Below are 1354 nucleotides of genomic sequence, written 5' to 3'. Positions count from 1 at the left end.
AGGAGCAGGAAAGCTGACGTTTTCGGGCCTAGACCCTTCTTCAGAAAGGTTTCTGATGCTGCTTGGCCTGCTGTGTTCATCCAGCTCTACACCTTCTTATCTCAGGATGTTCCTGATTTGGGGGAGTCCAGGGGGCGTCACAGTCTAAAGGAAATGGGGTGGGGACTGAGATGAGGGAGACATGTCTTCACCCAGAGAGCAGAGAGCCCTGTGGGATCCTCCGCCCACAGAAAGCGAACAGGGGCCCGGAACATTGGAATGTTCTCAAGAAGCAGTTGGGTTCGGATCTAAAGGGATCGAAGGGTATGGGGGGAGAAAGTGGGAAGAGGGGACTGAGTTGGATGTTCAACCACTGACTGGAAGAGCAGGCTTGGAGGGCCGAATGCCCTTTTCTATTTTCTACGGTACTCTGAATTTCCAGCCTCTGATTCGCTGCTGAGATGTGCAAGGCAAGGTTTTTAAACAGATGGTGGTCGGTGCCTGGAACACGCTGCCATAAGAGGCAATCAAAACAGAGGTAATGTTGAAGAGCAATTAGGAGCAGTGGGGATATGGACCATGTGCAGGTAGATGGGATGGTTTACAACGGTCAGCAGAAACATGGTGGGCCGAAGGGCCTGTTCCTGTGCTGTACGGCTCTACGTTCTATCACTCCATACCCTCTCGTGTTCACACAGGGCACACGGATTTGGGGTGGACCCCAGATGATCCAGTTGAGTTTGGATGGGAAGCGTCTCTATGTGACCACGTCGCTGTACAGTGGGTGGGACAAACAGTTCTACCCCGACCTCCTCAGGTGGGTCCATCGTAGGGGGAATGGGGGGGGGAAATGGGGGGGAGATAGCGGGTAAACGCACCCTCCTCCCACACCCGTTCCCAGACACTTCATGGCCACTCGGCCCATCAGAGGCCGCTGTCTCTCCCATCCCCCCCCAGCCATACCTCCATTTTTAGATCCCAGCGTCACCTCCGAGGCTCTGAGGGACTCCCTCCCCTTCCCACTCAACACTCCAAGGGAACCCGACCTCACTCCGAGGGACCCTCCTCCCCCTCCTCATTCTGAGGGACTCACGCTCCGTCTCCCACACTCTGAGGGACACGCCCTCCCCTCCCTCATTCTGAGGGACTCACGCTCCCTCTCGCACACTCCAAGGGACACCCCCTCCTCCAGCTCACTCCAAGGGACCCTCCTCCCCCTCCCTCATTCCGAGGAACTCGTGTTTCCTCTCCCACACTCCGAGGGACATGCCCTCCCCCTCCCTCATTCTGAGGGACTCACGCTCCCTCTCCCACACTCTGAGGGATACTCCCCCCGTCACTCTCCAAGATGCTACATCACTCTGAGGGACCCTAC

At 56.9% G+C, this 1354-nt stretch overlaps 1 protein-coding gene across 1 annotated transcript in view; it reads left to right on the top strand.

The window, feature by feature from the left end:
- LOC125488329 (methanethiol oxidase-like) overlaps window positions 1-1354 on the top strand; it is a 4969-nt gene that overhangs the window by 3048 nt on the left and 567 nt on the right. The window contains exon 2 of the mRNA XM_048621298.1: window positions 678-796. Coding sequence (XP_048477255.1) covers window positions 678-796 — 119 coding nt within the window. The remainder of the gene's footprint in view (window positions 1-677; window positions 797-1354) is intronic.

The sequence above is a fragment of the Rhincodon typus genome, unplaced genomic scaffold (assembly GCF_021869965.1).
Source record: "Rhincodon typus isolate 14 unplaced genomic scaffold, sRhiTyp1.1 hic_rhity00000422, whole genome shotgun sequence".
Classification (NCBI taxonomy): domain Eukaryota; kingdom Metazoa; phylum Chordata; class Chondrichthyes; order Orectolobiformes; family Rhincodontidae; genus Rhincodon; species Rhincodon typus.
Note: the sequence above shows the minus strand (reverse complement) of the source record. Positions and strands in the feature narration are given on the sequence as shown.